The following is a 16,305-nucleotide window of genomic DNA, read 5'->3' on the forward strand; positions in this document are numbered from 1 at the left end:
ACAACCACACTCACAACTTGCGGTAAATCATCTCATCATGACCACTTTGCTGTTGCTTGGCGCTCTCGTCCTGGTGTGATTTTTCTACAGTATGATCAGAGACAGATTTATGCTGTAAACCATGAAGGGTTTTTTGAACAGTAAAGCTGCTTTGTCTGAACTGTGATCGCAACAGGCTTTGTTCAGCCTACCTGCCCCATGGGACATCAGGTTCACAAAACATTACTGAGACTAAATATCAAATACATGCAGCCAACTACAGCATCAGATTTTAAATCACAGTTAGAGAAACTCAATACTATAGTTTTGGTTCAAAGGCTTAGTGTGTGACGGTGCTGGGCAGCATTGCGACTTCATTTGGATGACACTGACACGCTGAGGTGACAGTAGGTCCAATTGGGGAAAAAACACCAGTATGTTGGGTTCAGTTTTTTTTAATTCACATTTAAAAAGATGCTAATTGCAGCACATTCCTCGATCAGTCTCTCTCAGCGAGACTTCCTGTCTCAACCGGGTCACTTCCTGTTCGGCAAATAGATCTTAATACAATAGAAATAAACAAAAGCCTCATTCATAAAAAGAGAACTTATTTAAAAGAGGAATATCACCATCGGGATAAGAACAGGAGTGAAAAAACAAAGCAGCATATACATTTTTTAAAAACAGTCTCCTGTGACAGAGGTGTCATGTGCTTTCTCTGCGCAGGCACATAAACAGTAATAGCTGATTGGCCCTCTGATCAACTTCAATCAGCTTTAACACACACTGACTGACAACATCCCAGGGTATGTCCACAACGGCACCCTATCCCGACGTAGTGCACTACTCCTGATCAGGCTGATCAAACGTAGTGCACTACTCCTGATCAGGCTGATCAAACGTAGTGCACTACTCCTGATCAGGCTGATCAAACGTAGTGCACTACTCCTGATCAGGCTGATCAAACGTAGTGCACTACTCCTGATCAGGCTGATCAAACGTAGTGCACTACTCCTGATCAGGCTGATCAAACGTAGTGCACTACTCCTGATCAGGCTGATCAAACGTAGTGCACTACTCCTGATCAGGCTGATCAAACGTAGTGCACTATGTAGGGAATAGGGTGCCATTTGACACAGACCCAGTCACTCACCCAGACAGAGACCTAATGGAAGCCTGGATCCAATGAAATCCGCTGATAAATAAAGAGACTGCCAGTTGAGAGGGAGGTGTAGTGCAGCAGGGCTCTAAAAGATATCAGGGATGCAGTGTCCCCAAACTCAGTGGAGTCCGAGTGGGTCTGACTGATGCCTCGGGTTGCCTGTTGCGGAGCAAGGCCGACACGCACCAACCCACACATGCATAAAACCTCACGCCACTCACACTGAAAACAGCCCCTCTGAGCATGAGCGAGTGTTTGCATATGCATGCATGCATTCAAGGATGTTTGCCTGCCTGTGTGTTTTCCATCCTCTAACTCCCTGTGGCTAGGGGCTGGTGAGTCTCAGTGGAGCCTGCTATAGGGTCTAAATATAAATATCTAACTCCCTGTGGCTAGGGGCTGGTGAGTCTCAGTGGAGCCTGCTATAGGGTCTAAATATAAATATCTAACTCCCTGTGGCTAGGGGCTGGTGAGTCTCAGTGGAGCCTGCTATAGGGTCTAAATATAAATATCTAACTCCCTGTGGCTAGGGGCTGGTGAGTCTCAGTGGAGCCTGCTATAGGGTCTAAATATAAATATCTAACTCCCTGTGGCTAGGGGCTGGTGAGTCTCAGTGGAGCCTGCTATAGGGTCTAAATATAAATCTCTAGATGTTCCGAGAGCCTTCCAGAGAATCTGTATAGATGTACAGTAACTATGTATGATGTCTATATGCATCATCCCCAAACGCCCTGTTCCTCCAGGCACATATTCTAGAAGAACTACAGACCCATATACCCAATGAGAAGTCAGCATCATAGCCCAACACTTCTGCTACAGTCCAGTCTCAAGCCCACCCCCTCCTTTCGTTAATCCTCCCTCTGTCCATCAACCATCACAGCAGTGAGCAAATAAAAAATAAAAAAAATAAAAAAACAGACAAATCCTAAAAAGAAACTCGGAACTCCTTCATAGGCTTCCTCCAGACCATCATAATTATCCTGAGTAGATGTCCAATGGGTCAGGGTTACATTTTTGGGAGTTGACTGTAGTGAAATGTAGCTGCCGTCAAGCAGTCAGTCGTTCGTTGTCCTGGTGAGTGTGTGGGGTCACTGGTACTGGAGGTAGTTCTTGAGGGTCTCTGGCAGAGGGAGGGTGTCTATCTGGTTGAGTCGGTCCCGCCCCAGAGCCAGCCTGGCCACTCGCCTGCACAGGTCCATCAGGGGGAGGGGCTCCGCTGTGACAGACAGGAGAGAAGAGGACATTAAAAAAGGAATGTTAACACAGATTTAATAGATGCTATTTTAGAAGGAATGGCAATGAGTGCATTTAATATTGGTGTAGACTAAGCAATATATCATTCTCAGAAGGGCTTTTAAGTGCTTTTTTTTTTGTGTCAGAGATCTTCCCACACAGAGAAACTTTGACAATGAGAGTGCCCTTCACGGACGTCAACTTGACTGGTCCACCTGCCGTGACCATCTGTTTGTGCTGGACTTACAGAGCAGACACTCCTGAGCACTGTGTGAAGGTGATGCTCAGGAGCTCACCACACACAGTCTCCCTCACTAAAGTACACATACACAATATGCTGAGTCACTGGCCACATGGCTTGGAATAGACAGAGTGGGTGGTGTCAAGGGGGACCCTAGGGAATCCTCTAAATGGACTGGTGCCCTTGTAGCTACGTGACCACTAGACAACACACAGCAAAATATATTAGACACAAACTGACATTGGACTCTCCTGTATTACACACTAAGATGTTTCCATAGGAAGGATGTGATACAAAAGCAGGCTTGTTTCCATAGGAAGGATGTGATACAAAAGCAGGCTTGTTTCCATAGGATGTGATACAAAAGCAGGCTTGTTTCCATAGGAAGGATGTGATACAAAAGCAGGCTTGTTTCCATAGGAAGGATGTGATACAAAAGCAGGCTTGTTTCCATAGGATGTGATACAAAAGCAGGCTTGTTTCCATAGGATGTGATACAAAAGCAGGCTTGCTGGCAGGCTGGCTTTTGACATGATCTATTTCACCATATAATGAATGTTCTTAAAACTAACAAAGATCTAAAAAAAAACGTGCAAAGTGATGATTGACTCAACTTCCAAGAAACTACCGTAAAACATAGGCCTTAGACACACGCAGACAAATACACACGCACTTCCAGATGTCGACTTCCAGGATCCGGCCTGCCTATCTGACTCACTAATGGGCTAAACAGGTCACATGGTCACAGCCTACACCTCACTTGCTGCGCAGAGGGATTGTGGGAGATGGATGGATGGATGTAATCTCCTGTCTGCATGTTTCTTCTGTTTGTCTGACTCCATGGTTATATGGGCGCAAGACAGTCATAGGGCGTAAGACAGTTGGGCACCACCTGGAGGATGTAAAACCTACAATTCCTGTTAGAGAGCCTGGATATATTAGGTGACCTCTGAACTCAGTAATGAAAGGTAGCTCTCACCACCTGCACACACATGGTTCACACACTGGTGTGTCATTACCTAGGCTTACTAAAGGAAGACGATCATCTCACTGTAGCCGTGTGTCAGGAACACACACACAAACAAGGCAAGCCTATTAACATAGAGAGCCATAGTTGAGTCAATTGAGAGGAACAGTAACATAGCATGTTATTCAGTGGAGCTATGGGAATTGCATAGGAGGGATCATAATTATGATGCTGCTGCTGCTTCCTGGAAACTGTCCAATCGTCCAGCTGGTGCGCCCTCTCCCTGCGTTGCCACCAGCGACAAGTGGTCCCATCAAACAGCGGGAATCTGAGCAGGAGTCTGTTAATGTCTGCTGTCAATCAACAGTCTGGCTGAGCTATCAGACTCCACACTGCTCCGGTGAATGTAGGTGTGTTTGCAGGTTGAGGACTCGTATATGAGCATGGAGAAACTTGTATGGTGCGTATCTCTTGGGTATCATGATTACCTTGAAATAGTCTTCACAAAGAAAGAGAGAAAAGGGAGAGGTAGGGGAGAATAACAGCTACATGTTGGTCAGTATTCTATGCAGAAGCATGTCTGCCTTGGCTTGCTGAACTGCATGCCATGTGGGTTCATAAAAACCCATATTACACTTCAAAACATGGGATGAAAGCAAACAGGACAGGGTGATATTAAGTATTAATGGAAGCAAATTAGCTGGAAGTGGTTCAGTTAAAGGGACTAGAAAGTAATATCAAGCAAACCACTTTCTTCTCTCATCTCCATCCCTCTCCTCCTATCCCGTTTATGTCCATCCATCCATCTTTCTCTCCCCTGACTCAGTCCCCCTCTCCCCCACTGCTCGGTTAATAATGGTGAGATACAGGTTTGTGTCAGTAAAGCAGATATGATGCTGTCTGGGTCTGTCTGATTCAGGCATAGTCCAGGGCTCTCATTCTGGGACAATCGGGAGCATGCTCTAGGCCTGTCTACATACAGGTGCACTCAGGTGGAAACAGAGGTAGGGCACTGATGTTGGATGATTAGGCCTGGCTTTCAGTCTGCGTTCCAATTCATCGCACATGTGTTCGATGGGGTTGAGGTCAGGGCTCTGTGCAGGCCAGTCAAGATCTTCCACACAGATCTCAACAAACCATTTCTATATGGACCTCGCTTTGTGCACGGGGGCATTGTCATGCTAAAACAGGAAAGGGCCTTCCCCTAACTGTTACCAAAGTTAGAAGCACAGAATCATCTAGAATGTCATTGTATGCTGTAGCATTAAGATTTCCCTTCACTGGAACTAAGGGGCCTAGCCCAAACCATGAAAAACGGCCCCAGATGATTATTCCAAACTTTAAAGTTGGCACTACGCATTGGGGTACGTAGCGATCCCCTGGCAGCCGACAAACCCAGATTTACCCATCAAACTGCTAGATGGTGAAGCATGATTCATCACTCCAGAGAATGCGTTTCCACTGCTCCAGAGTCCAATGGCGACAAGCTTTACACCACTCCAGCCGACACTTGGTGATCTTAGGCTTGTGTGCAGCTGCTCGGCCATGGAAACCCATTTCCCGAAGCTCCCGACGAACAGTTCTTGTTGTTGCTCAGACATTTCCGATTCAAAATAACAGCACAGTTGATCAGGGAAGCTCTAACAGGCCAGAAATTTGACAGACTGACTTGTTGGAAAGGTGGCATCCTATGACGGTGCCACGTTGAAAGTCACTGAGCTCTTCAGTAAGGCCGTTCTACTGCCAATGTTTGACCTTGGTGATTGCATGCCTGTGTGCTTGATTTTATACACCCGTCAGCAACAGGTGTGGCTGAACTACCCGAATCTGCTAATTTGAAGGGGTGTCCACACACGTATCTTGATCCTGCTGTCCCAATTTCTTCTCGCGCTCTCCCCATCTTTGTTTCGGATCAATCTCTCCCGCCATCTCTCATTTCCTCTCAGACTCACAGTCTTTGCGTGCAACCAGGAGAGATGCCAATTGACCTGCTGTCAGGATATTCAGTATGGACTTGTTGATTCCAGACTCAGAGCTTATCTAATCAATATGGAGAACTGTGCCAGTGGAGATGGATAACATCTCAAACTGTGCACCAGTTCCAATGATTCCACCTCATGATTGGGAGTGGGAGCGTGTGTGTGTGTCAGATGTAAAATATATGAAAAGACTGACTTATTATGGCAAGTAGTGTGTGTGTGTCACACAAATGTATAAAATGACAATCTTGTGACAAGACGTGTGTGACGTCAATGCATAAAATGAGCAGCTCATCCTGCGTGATTGATTTTTCCAGTAAGTAAGCATGGCAAAGAACGTACAACAGTGACCAATCCCCCAAGAGCACATCACAGGGAGAGTGAGTGAGCGCCCATCAGACAGACAGAACATCACAGGGGGAGAGAGAACGAACACACCACAGGGAGAGAGAGAGAAAGGACATCACAAGGAGAGTGTGAGAAAAAACAAATGGAAACAGCAGTGAGGAAGAGAGAGAGCAAGAGAAAGGGCAAGCCTCAGCCTCTCTCAAATTGGAAATGTCAGCGTCCAAATTGAATCGCTGACTTCAGCTGAATCCAATTGCTCACTGAACTAACGGACACCAGTCGTCCGTTAGCGCTTTATTACCAGACAGAACCAAATGTCCCAGCCACTGATCCCCAGACAGAAGCAAATGATCCAGTCCATTTAGCCACTGATCCCCAGACAGAAGCAAATGATCCAGTCCATTTAGCCACTGATCCCCAGACAGAAGCAAATGATCCAGTCCATTTAGCCACTGATCCCCAGACAGAAGCAAATGATCCAGTCCATTTAGCCACTGATCCCCAGACAGAAGCAAATGATCCAGTCCATTTAGCCACTGACCCCCAGACAGAAGCAAATGATCCAGTCCATTTAGCCACTGACCCCCAGACAGAAGCAAATGATCCAGTCCATTTAGCCACTGATCCCCAGACAGAAGCAAATGATCCAGTCCATTTAGCCACTGACCCCTGCAGTGCCCCTATACACTCGGGTCCTCAGCATAATAAAGCCTGCTATACCTCTGCAAGACATTGAGTACAGTTACATGCACACAACACCATTATTGTGGATAGTCAGATTAATATAATAGTTTGTTTAAAACGTTTACATACTTTGCAAGAGTAACTATTTCCCTAATAATCCTGTTGACAGCAGTAAATCACCAATGAAAATAAACGTTCTACCACAGTGACAATGTTATTTTTGCGAAGCCTATTATATTCAGAGTTGGGACATATAAAGTTTGTATCTGAAAACTATTTCTAAAGATGCACACTCTGTTATTCCAAACTCACTTCACTCGTGCATAATAAGAGGGAGGCTTGCAATACCGGTGCTGGCACATGTGCAGATCAAACACACCACTGGAACGCTGATTAAGCGGTTTACGTGTCCTAATCATTCTAAAGATCGCAAAATAAAATGTGTGTTTAAAATCGCTGTATGCTTACCTCGATTTTGACATTAAACCAATTCAGATAAGCAGAGTAAGGTGTTTGTGACTATTACCATACTCGGCCTGCTGACATAAGTTTAATATCTAATTATTAGTGTTCATGTAAACATACTCACTGTCTGTGAATCTATTCTCCACACTATCAGGAGACTTACAGCAGAGTTTCATGGCTCCAAACAAGAAGAGCCTCCATTCACAACCAAGATGATCCAGTCCCAGCCAACACATCATCCCCAGCCTAAATCTCCCTCCCCAAGCCAGCACTTGCTGTAACGTCTCCTCTCCCCATTCAGCTAAACGGTTTCTACGGCAACTCCCCTACATGATCAGAAGTGTAAATATTGAAGCAGGGATTTGAGGGTAAACGAAATAGTGGGAGTGAGTGAGAAAGAGATATCGGGGGGAGAGAGCGAGTGAGAGAAAGAGCCAGCATGAAATGGTGTGCATTTGTAACAGAGGTTTTGCAAAGTGCTCACCTCTTGTTATTCTCTTGTTAAGCTCTGAATGAGTTTGGCTGCTGGTAGCCTCCCTATGGCTGTAGTGTTGTGCCATTTTGGTATGTGAAGAACAGTGCTATTAGAATATAGCTAGCAGGACAGCCTGATCCCCACCTCTCCTATTGTTTTCTATTTACAGGCTTTATGGAGCAACAGAAACACTAAAGAAATCAATAAAGCTTCTATCAGTGTGAAAGTCGTGTGGAGAAGAAACTGTGTGTTCGCTGAGAAAGACAGGATCAGAGAATTGCATGAACTGTGTTAAGGGACAATTTGAGAAAGTGATGGAAAAGTGGAGGGACATCTCTCTCTTCACATGATTTTATTGCAAGAGAAAGAGAAGACTCCTCTACCACAGTGCGTCTAAAACAGAAACATGGAGAAGCTACATTGGGGAATACAAGCCAATGCCTGGCATCTCAGTGTATGCATACTCATATACTGTCTGCATGTTCCTGTGCGTGTGCCCCATTTCCAAAGCATAATTAAGCAATAAGGCCAGAGGGGGTGTGGTAAGGGTTGTTCTCAGACACCCCTGATGTGCCTTATTACTATTATAAACTGATTACTAAGATAAATAGAATTCATGCATGAGACCAGTGGTTTATTGTCTGATATACCTCTGGCTGAAGTGCTGTTTCAGCCATAATAGCATCCAGTACCCAAACTACCCAATTTATAATATACCATGCTTTCCTCTGGAGCATTCCCACAGAACAAATAAATACTATTAACATCAGTGTAGAGAGAAGATGACATACACAGGATTCCTACATAATGAGGCAACAGAGTTGTGACAAAGCAAGGACATGGGGTGGACAGAGTTATGCTTCAGAAGCTGCTTCCATTAGCTTCTCTTACATTATAAAACTTCATTCCCTTAACTTTCCTCCATCTTCATTTAGTTTGGGAAAACACAGCAGAGGGGCTGGAGAAATAGAGGGATATTGTGAGGGAAATTGAGAAAAAGGGTAGAGAGAAATAGAAGGGGGGAAGAGTGAGACAACCCCATGCCCTATAATAAACCAACACTAAAACCCCTCCTTTGTCCTCTTGAAAGTAAACCAGTTGATGAAGAATAGGGCTTGTGTTCTAATGGGCTATAGAATAATGCATTAATGTCACAAGTTCCACACAAACAGCCCAGTGTGTTGGTCTGAGATAGAGACAAGAAAACCATGCAACAGAGGGTGACTGTATGGGGCACAATACACACACACACCTTCCTTCGCAAGGCGAGACATTGAGCTCTGCGCCACACTGGGACTGCCTCCAGAATTACTCCACTCCTGGCTCCCTTCCGTGAACTCACACAAACACCTGGCTTGCGGCCATGAAAATTAGTAGTTAATGTCTGACCGTCTAAGGGAGGGGGGGGGTTGACTGAGGAGAGAGCTTATGGGTAAGCCTACTATGGGTAAAGACATCTTTTTATAGATCAGAGCCGAGAAACACACACCAGCAGGCCCTCCCCCACTTTCTCTCCACAGTAGCTGAGGCAGTCACTACACACAGAACTGTATACAGTCGACCCAGGCAGTCTGAAGTATAAAACACTATCAGCTAGTCTCGCTGTACTGACATGCCACTGATTAGTGTACTGGAGGCTATAGATTGACAGAGACCAGTGGCCAACTCTAGCTCCTGCTCCAACACAGCTGATGCAGCTAATCTAGGTCCTGATGAGCAGCTGATTGGTAGAATCTCAGTATCCAGTAGGTCTGCAGGAGGAAGGTAAGCCACCACTGGTATACAGCATCTCCATGCTCAGGCTGTCACTACTACAGTATTATTCAGACAGAGTCTCTGGGACTAACCTAGTGAGGAAACGGTCACTTACTGTCTGTCAACACACAGCCTCATCGTCTCCAGTCCATTATGTCCAAAACCCATGACTGACTGACAGACACACAGATGATTAAATCCAAATGTCTTTCTCCTTCAACCTTTTTCAGTAGTTGTCTCCAGTGGTTAGCGTCAGGGAGGACTATTCTGGACTGATGTGCAGTGTGCTTCTCTGACACCCAGGTGGGTGCTACACATCGGTAGTGGAGGGGTTCTACCCATGGAGTCTGACTTCAGAGAGTACTACTGAGAAGCGCTGCATCAGCAAGGGCGCCCTGATGAACGGCTCTGGACCAATCTGAAACCCCCTGGATGTGACCTCCCTCCATTTCATCTCTGAACTGCCTCTACTCTAGCCTTCCTCCTGGCACCGACTATGCAAGCCATTAACTAACTACCCTGCCTGCCATGACAGTCCATCCACTGTTTTACAAAATTGCATTATTTTGTTTTGTTGTTGCTTATTAAAGTGCTATGAAATTGTAATAAAAAGCACTATAAGTTTAATTTATAATTATTAACCTTAACCACTTCATCTCACTCCCTCCCTTTCTCTTTTCTTCCTCCAGCTCTGTCCCTCCATCTTTCCACCCCTCCCACTGGTCATATTCATGTGCTCTGCGCATGTCGATTCATCAGAAATCTCCCCTGGGCGAGAGGCTGCCTCAGCACTTCTAAAATAAGCCCCAGCTCCAAACACAATATAATTGTGCTGTTCAACATTTCCTACAGACGCCTCCCTCGTCCCGCCTGCCTCCCCTCATCAACACAGTAAACAATGAAAAGCGAGCGCTCCAACTTGGTTTTATATTCAGAGATGGGGAGAGTATGGGTGTATGAGTCACTGGGTTTTGACATTGTGCTTTATTGTTTTCTAAACAAGAGCCAGAGAGAAAGGAAAGTGAGCGCCCTCAAGGTATAATGCAGCATTGACTTGCTGATATTATAGTTGCTTTGAGCTACAGTATTAGAGAATACATAGCCTTGTCGGAGTATGCTATGCTGACTGAGGTATGCAAAACCACAGCACAGAATACAGCAAACCCCACAATATAAATATAGACAGAACAAACAGAAGGCAAAACAGCCAGAGAGAGAGAGGTTTCCCACTGTCAAGGCATAAGGATATTGACTTACGATCCAGTCCATTGACGTAGCGGATGGAGACCTCACAGTGTCCCCACACGGCGCTGACGATGGGGTACAGCCTCTTGCCCTTTAACCCTCTGAAGGCCACGCCCAGGTACTGGCCGTCCACCATGAAGCTGAGTGAGCCCTCGTCCATGTCTAGCACCACCAGCAGGGCATCTGGCAGAACAAACGACTCGTCTGCCTCCAGGAAACACGGGTATGTTGGTGCCGAGGTGGAGGCCGGACGGTTCTTACTGTCATGGTAGAGTCTGTTCCGGCCCAAGTCCCAACCCCACGACTCACAGTCCGAACCCACCAGGGCCGTGTAACCCACAGAGTGTAGAAGAGCGTCAGCCGTGCCCACCCCTACGACAGCGTGTGTTCCTCGTTGTCTCACCGGCCAGTGGATCCGCCAGACATGGAGCCCCCGTGTGTAGCCCACCTGGCCGCGGATGCAGTCGGTGCTCTGGGCCACCGGGTGGCGGTGGAAGGTCAGCTTGTCGTCCTCCTTGACAAAGACATTAAGCGAGCGGTCTTCGGGGTTCCAGGCGTGGTGGAGCTGCAGGTCAGAGGTCGCAGGGGGCATGTCCAGAAGCAGGTCCAAACGAGGAGGCCGGCAGAAGTCTGGACCCCGCAGCTCACGGCGGACCGGCCGGTATGAAGGCTCACCCCGTGCGTCCACTGACTTGATGCTGCCTGAGATCTTCTGACCCATCGCTGCAGAGGGGGATGGAGGGAGAGGGGGATGGAGCGAGGGTAGTATGGGGCTTCCCGCCGTTACCTCATGGACGCTGTAGCCAGAAGAGCAGTCGTCCCAGGTTGAGAGACGCTCACAGAGACACTCAGTCCACTGTCAGAGGAGTAGCCAGAAGAGCAGTTGTCCCAGGTTGAGAGACGCTCACAGAGACACTCAGTCCACTGTCAGAGGAAACTCGCAACTAGAGGAGAGACAGAGGAAAACATTACTTGACTTTATTATGACATATTCTCACTTTCCCAAACTCATGTTACACACAGCAGCTGTGCGAAAACAACAAAAACATTTTTTAAAGGCCCTTTTCCTCTCATATTGAAAATGTAACTCTCAAACAGACAGGCTGCTGCAAAAGGCTTCCTTCACCCAAATTAAAAACAACGCATCAGAAGAGTAGAGGGGAGGAAGACACGAAAGAAAGATGTACCAGTCTGAAACAGCCTCCGGTTGCCCTGTGGTTCCTACCAGCCCTCTGAAAGAAGAGGGAACATCTGAGCAGCCTCACACTCAAAGGGCACCAGACATGAATGTTCACAAACTACACACCAAACAAGAGGAGACTGCCCCACCAACCCAGAAACGTAGTCACTCAACCACACACTTACCAGATACTGAACAGAGAAGACCAAACATTGTATAACAAAACACACCATGACAAAAGTGGGGTCACTCACATGCACACAATGAAAAGGCCTTTGTGTGTTCTTAAAAAGGAAGGATATTCTAGATGGAACACTAACATTCCTCTGAGTGGAGACTAAACAAGACCAAAAAGATTTGAGAAATCATTCCACAAAGATGTCAAAACAGTCAGTTACCGTGCCACAGATTTTACATAACTATCTCTGGCACATTCACCCTCCCACTACATTTCCCATAAACCCACCGACTTCATCTGTTTCCACCTGTTCCAAAATGTTGTTTCAAATACTCCCTCCCTGTTTGAGGAAAGAGACCCACTCCACTTATAGAGAACAGAGAGAGAACACTTAACTGGCAACCTGTAACTCCCTGAGAGAGCTGAGCTGCTGCTGGGACACAAATGGCGGGAAGTGGTCACATTCAACCCACACACCAGGGGGAGGCAGAGGAGGCGAGGCAGAGGAGGCGAGGCAGAGGAGGCAAGATTTAATAACCACATAACAAACACTGAAACTACTGTCTGTGCGAAGCAATACACATGTGCCAGTGTGTTTCAAACCTCATTTGCATTGCACTGTCTCTCGCTATACAAATTAAAGCTACGTCTTCCATTTACATTAGATTTGTGTACATTGTGAAATTGTTAGACAATACTTGTTAGATATTACTCCACTGTTGGCACCAGAAACACAAGCATTTCGCCACATCCGCAATAACATCTGCTAAACACGTGTATGTGACCAATAAAATGTGATTTGATTACATATTAATTCATTTATAAGTTTATAAATGACTCATGGTGTCATTTGTGCTGGAATGAAGAGTCCTATTTACCACAACGCATAACGCAATGAGGCCCACTGAGACTCACTGATCACACTGTGTTGTATGACATGCAGACACTTGCTGACGGAGATAGTGCTAAAGACGGGTTAAGTGGCTTGTCTCGTCTGAGGGAAGCTACTCGTCATCTTATGACCCCTGGGGGGAGAAACATCCAGGCAGACAATTAGATGAAACATTGAATGGAAAAGGAGTGACATTCTCTCCTGCTGATCTCAACTTCATTACCAAGATGTCTGCAGTCACATGTCAATAGCATTAGCAACGCGCGTGCACACACTTCTGAGCCTATGTGCTGCTGGTGTGTGTCGGTCTCTCCATCCTGTGAGTGAAGTAATGTCTCTCTGTATGCATGTTGTGAGTCTTCTCTTGACCCCTGTGGCCAGTGTGTGAAGGCACACACACCAAACCATCTGGTGTTTTATACTAATCTGGGCCTCTGTCCTCTTCAATATAGTTTGAGCTGTGGAGGATAGGAGATGGGTGCAAGGGAGGAGATGGGTCTGAGAGTGTAAGAGCGCACCCACTACAACAAATGTCAATCTGCCGCTCATTTGACGTTCGTTCAACATTAGTTTTAGGGACCACCCACCGGTGGGCGTCTGACTGCCAATATTTTTGTGTGATTCTACAAGTAGAATCGGTTTATAAATTACGGCTGGCACTCTGAACAGAGGTGCTAAGTCTGCAAGATGGCGCCGGAGAACAAGGCTGATGTTTTATGTATTCCTAATGAATTGTGTTTTTTTTGCGTTGCTTCTAACATATTTTGTAACTTATTTTGTACATAATGTTGCTGCTACCGTCTCTTATGACCGAAAATAACTTCTGGACATCCAAACTGCAATTATTCACCACGGACTGGCAGAGTCCGACAAGCACCACAACGTCAATGATATACTGCTTTCCTGGGAACAGGCCCAGTTCCCGTCATTTGCATGAGGAGGAGGAGGAGAAAAGGGGGCCAGAGGTCGGGCTGCCTTCTGAAAATTCATAGGCGATTGAATAAACCCCCACTTCCTTCCATTGTGCTAGCAAACGTGCAATCTTTGGAAAATAAAATCGATGACCTACGCGGAAGATTAAACTACCAACGGGACATTCCAAACAAATAACTTATGCTTCACGGGGTCCTGGCTGAACGACGACAATATCAACATACAGATAGATGGCTGGTTATACGCTGTATCGGCAGGACAGAACAGAGGCGTCTGGTAAGACAAAGGGCAGCAGACTATGTATTTTTGTAAATAACAACTGGTGCACGATATCTAAGAAAGTCTCAAGGTTTTGCTCACCTAAGGTAGAGTATTTAATGATAAGCTGTAGACCACACTATCTACCTAGAGAGTTTTCATCTGCATTTTTTGTAACTGTCTACATACCACCACAGACTGATGCTGGCACTAAGACCGCACTGAATGAGATGTATTCCACTATAAGACAACGCTCACCCAGAGGCGGCGCTCTTAGTAGCCGAGGACTTTAATACAGGACTTTAATCTTACCATGGAAAAAAAATTCACTGGACCACCTTTACTCCACACAGACGCATACAGCTCCCTCATCCCCCATTGGGCAAATCTGATCATAAATCTATCCTCCTGATTCCGACATACAAGCAAAAAATTAAAAGCAGGAAGCACCAGTGACTTGATCAATAAGAAAAGTGGTCAGATGAAAAGCTACAGGTCTGTTTTGCTAGAACAGACTGGAATATGTCCCAGGATTTCTTTGATGGCATTGAAGAGTAAACCACATCAGTCATTGGCTTCATCAATAAGTGCATCGATGACGTCATCCCACAGTGACCGTACGTACATACCCCAACCAGAAGCCATGGATTACCGGCAACACCTGCACTGAGCTAAAGGCTAGAGCTGCCGCTTTCAAGGAGTGGGACTCTAACCCGGAAGCTAATGAGAAATCTTGCTATGCCCTCTGACGAACCATCAAACATGCAAAGCATCAATACAGGACTAAGATCGAATCGTACTACACCGGCTCTGGAGCTCGTCGGACGTGGAAGGGCTTGCAAACCATTACAGACTACAAAAGGGAAGCACAGCCGAGAACTGCCCAGTGACACGAGCCTATCAGACAAGCTAAACTACTTCTATGTTCGCTTCGAGGCAAATAACACTGAAACGTGCATGAGAGCACCAGCTGTTCCAGAAGACTGTGTGATCACGTTCTCTGCAGCCGATATGAGTAAGACCTGTAAACAGGTCAACATTTACAAGGCCAGACTGATTACCAGGATGTGTACTGTGAGCATGCGCTGACCAACTGGCAAGCATCTTCACTGACATTTTAAACCTCTCCCTGTCCCAAGTCTATAACACCAACATGTTTTAAGGAGACCGCCATAGTCCCTGTGCCCAAGAACACTAAGGTAACCTGCCTAAATGACTACTGACCCGTAGCACTCACATCTGTAGCCATGAAGTGCTTTGAAAGGCTGGTCATGGCTCACGTCACCATTGTTCCAGAAACCCTAGACCCACTCCAATTTACATACCGCCCTAACAGAGCATGCAATCTCTATTGCACTTCACACTGCCCTTTCCCACCTAGACAAATGGAACCCCTATATGAGAATGCTATTCATTGACTACAGCTCAGCGGTCAACACCATAGTGCCGTCAAAACTCATCAATAAGCTAAGGACTCTGGGGCTAAACGCCTCCCTCTGCAACTGGATCCTGGACATCCCAACAGGCCGCCCCCAGGTGATAAGGGTAGGTAACAACACATCTGCCACGCTGATCCTCCCAGGGATCCTCACAGGGGCCCCTCAGGGGTGCGTGCTCAGCCCCTCCTGTACTCCCTGTTCACTCACCGACAACGACGAGACTGACCACCTCCCTATAGGCTGAGACCTGGCTGCATGGTGCCAGGATAACAAACTCTCCCTCAACATGATCAAGACAAAGGAGATGATTGTGGACTACAGGAAAAAGAGGACCAAGCACGCCACCATTCTCATCGACGTGGCTGTAGTGGAGCTGGTTGAGAGCTTCAAGTTCCTTGGTGTCCACATCACCAACAAACTAACTAACATGGTCCAGGCACACCAAGACAGTTGTGAAGCAAGCACAACAAAACCTATTCCCCCTCAGGAGACTGAAAGGATCTGGCATAGGTCCTCAGATCCTCAAAAAGGTTCTGCAGCTGCACCATCGAGAGCATCCTGACTGGATGCATCAATGCCTGGTATGGCAACTGCTCGGCCTCCAACCGCAAGGCACTACAGAGGGTAGTGCATATGGCCCAGTACATCACCAGGGCCAAGCTTCCTGCCATCCAAGACCTCTATACCAGGCAGTGTCAGAGGAAGGACCTAAAAATTGTCAAAGACTTCAGCCATCCTAGCCATAGACAGTTACCGTATGGCAAGCGGTACCGGAGCGCCAAATCTAGGTCCAAGAGGCTTCTAAACAGCTTCCACCCCCAAGCCATAAGACTCCTGAACATCTAATCAAATGGCTACCCAGACTATTTGCATTGTACCACCCCCCTCCTTT

General features: G+C 46.5%; 1 protein-coding gene across 3 annotated transcripts in view; it reads right to left on the reverse strand.

The window, feature by feature from the left end:
- Positions 1-418: 418 nt before the first annotated feature.
- The window catches only part of LOC110507935 (SPRY domain-containing SOCS box protein 4), a 42,119-nt gene continuing 26,232 nt past the window's right edge, over positions 419-16,305 (reverse strand). For all 3 annotated transcript variants that reach the window (XM_021588356.3, XM_090223870.1, XM_021588357.3), the window contains 2 exons: positions 10,546-11,477; positions 419-2,357 (listed from right to left, as the gene is read on the reverse strand). In XM_021588356.3, the coding sequence (XP_021444031.1) occupies positions 2,230-2,357; positions 10,546-11,254 (837 nt within the window). In that variant the 5' untranslated portion in view covers positions 11,255-11,477 and the 3' untranslated portion in view covers positions 419-2,229. The remainder of the gene's footprint in view (positions 2,358-10,545; positions 11,478-16,305) is intronic.

The sequence above is a fragment of the Oncorhynchus mykiss genome, chromosome 27, assembly GCF_057628025.1.
Source record: "Oncorhynchus mykiss isolate SJ-2025 chromosome 27, ASM5762802v1, whole genome shotgun sequence".
Taxonomy (NCBI): Eukaryota; Metazoa; Chordata; class Actinopteri; order Salmoniformes; family Salmonidae; genus Oncorhynchus; species Oncorhynchus mykiss.